Source organism: Manacus vitellinus, unplaced genomic scaffold, assembly GCF_001715985.3.
Source record: "Manacus vitellinus isolate BGI_N305 unplaced genomic scaffold, ASM171598v3 scaffold_119_pilon, whole genome shotgun sequence".
Taxonomy (NCBI): domain Eukaryota; kingdom Metazoa; phylum Chordata; class Aves; order Passeriformes; family Pipridae; genus Manacus; species Manacus vitellinus.
This window is the reverse complement of record NW_021938894.1, coordinates 356,150-357,657: the sequence shown is the minus strand read 5'-3', so window position 1 is coordinate 357,657 and position 1,508 is coordinate 356,150. Positions and strand designations below refer to the sequence as shown.

The following is a 1,508-nucleotide window of genomic DNA, read 5'->3' as shown; positions in this document are numbered from 1 at the left end:
CAGCAGTGTCCCCGCTGGCCGCCGTGTTCTCCGTGCCCCCGGCGGTGCCCGAGGTGCAGGTGAGGACGGTGGGTGCCCGCAGGCAGCGGGGGCTCGTCCCTCTGGAGCGCTCCATCACCTACGGCAAAGGGAAGCTCCTGATGGACATGGGACTCTTCATGGGGCGCTCCTTCCGCGTGGGCTGGGGCCCCAACTGGACGCTGGTCAACTGTGGAGATCAGTTGAGTGGGTCAAGTGAAACGGAAGATCCTCAGTGTGAGCCTGTGGAATACGGATTCCTGCCGACTCCCGTGGCTCCCAAATCGTGAGTAGTGCTTTCCCTCGGGGGATCTGACATGCTCCTCGTGTTTGACAGAATCCTGCTGGCAGGTCAGTGTTCCTTCTGACATGCAGGAGTGGTGCAAGATTGTGTTTGCCATGGAGATCTCCTTCGTGTCCCTTGGCCACAGAAAGTTGGGTGTCAAGTTTGGGAATACCTTAGTAAGAGGAGTCATTTTTTTTACCAAATAAATAGCACTGTCCCCCAGGAAAAGGTTAAAGAAAAAGTTCAAAGTTGTCCCTGTTGGTTGGACACCTGCCCTACCTAAGGAAGTTGTTCACCTTCTGAATTCCCAGCTGCCTTCAGTTCTGCCTGTACATCCAGCAGCACACAGACCTTGCTGGGTCTCCATACCTGGACTGGAATACAGCTACATTCCCACCACTTAAGTGCTCCAGACAGCTTGTCTGGGTGTTCTCCAGCATATCTGAAGTGCTGAGGGAACGAGCTGTGGTAAAGGTGTGCTTGTTGCCTTTGGAGAGGTTTATTGGCCAAATCACAGAATCACAGGAGGTTATGGTTGGGAGGGACCTTAAAGACTTGTTTTTAACAGCTAAACATCTTTTTGTATCTCCTGCCACGGGCAGGGACATCTTCCATTAGACCAGGTGGTTCAGGATCCCAAAGCCTGGTTCCAAGCCCCAGACTCTCTCACCAGGATTTCCATACCTGGCTGTTGGCCTTGGATTATGTATTACTGTTGTTGTGTTAATTAGGATGAGTTGCCCCAATTGCATGGAGAATATTCAGAACATTTGCTATTTGTTTTATCTTCTTTTTCCTGCCAGACTCACAGAATCCCCTTTCAAGGTTCATGTGGAAAAGCTGAACTTGGAACAACGGAAGATGGACAGGGACAAGGAGCTGTATCTCACCCCTCTGGAGATAAAGCTGAAGCACAGCACTGTCCATATGGATGAGCCCTGTCCTCTCCTGGCCCCCAACCCTGGAGTCTCTGCTATCCATGAGTATGCTGACTGGGCCAGGAAGGCATCCGAGGATCCTGCTGTGGCAGAGAGTGAGTATGGAATGATTCTTTTCACAGAATCACCGAGGTTGGGGAAAAGCCCTCCCAGCCCATGGATCCCCCCTGTGCCCCATCCCCAGCTTGTCCCCCAGCCCAGAGCACTGAGTGCCACGGCCAGGCCTTCCTGGGACACCTCCAGGGCTGGGCACTCCAAACCTCCCT

At 53.1% G+C, this 1,508-nt stretch overlaps 1 protein-coding gene across 1 annotated transcript in view; it reads left to right on the top strand.

Moving 5' to 3' along the window:
* NUP98 (nucleoporin 98) overlaps window positions 1-1,508 on the top strand; it is a 29,584-nt gene that overhangs the window by 21,416 nt on the left and 6,660 nt on the right. The window contains exons 21-22 of the mRNA XM_029965753.1: window positions 4-304; window positions 1,108-1,337. Coding sequence (XP_029821613.1) covers window positions 4-304; window positions 1,108-1,337 — 531 coding nt within the window. The remainder of the gene's footprint in view (window positions 1-3; window positions 305-1,107; window positions 1,338-1,508) is intronic.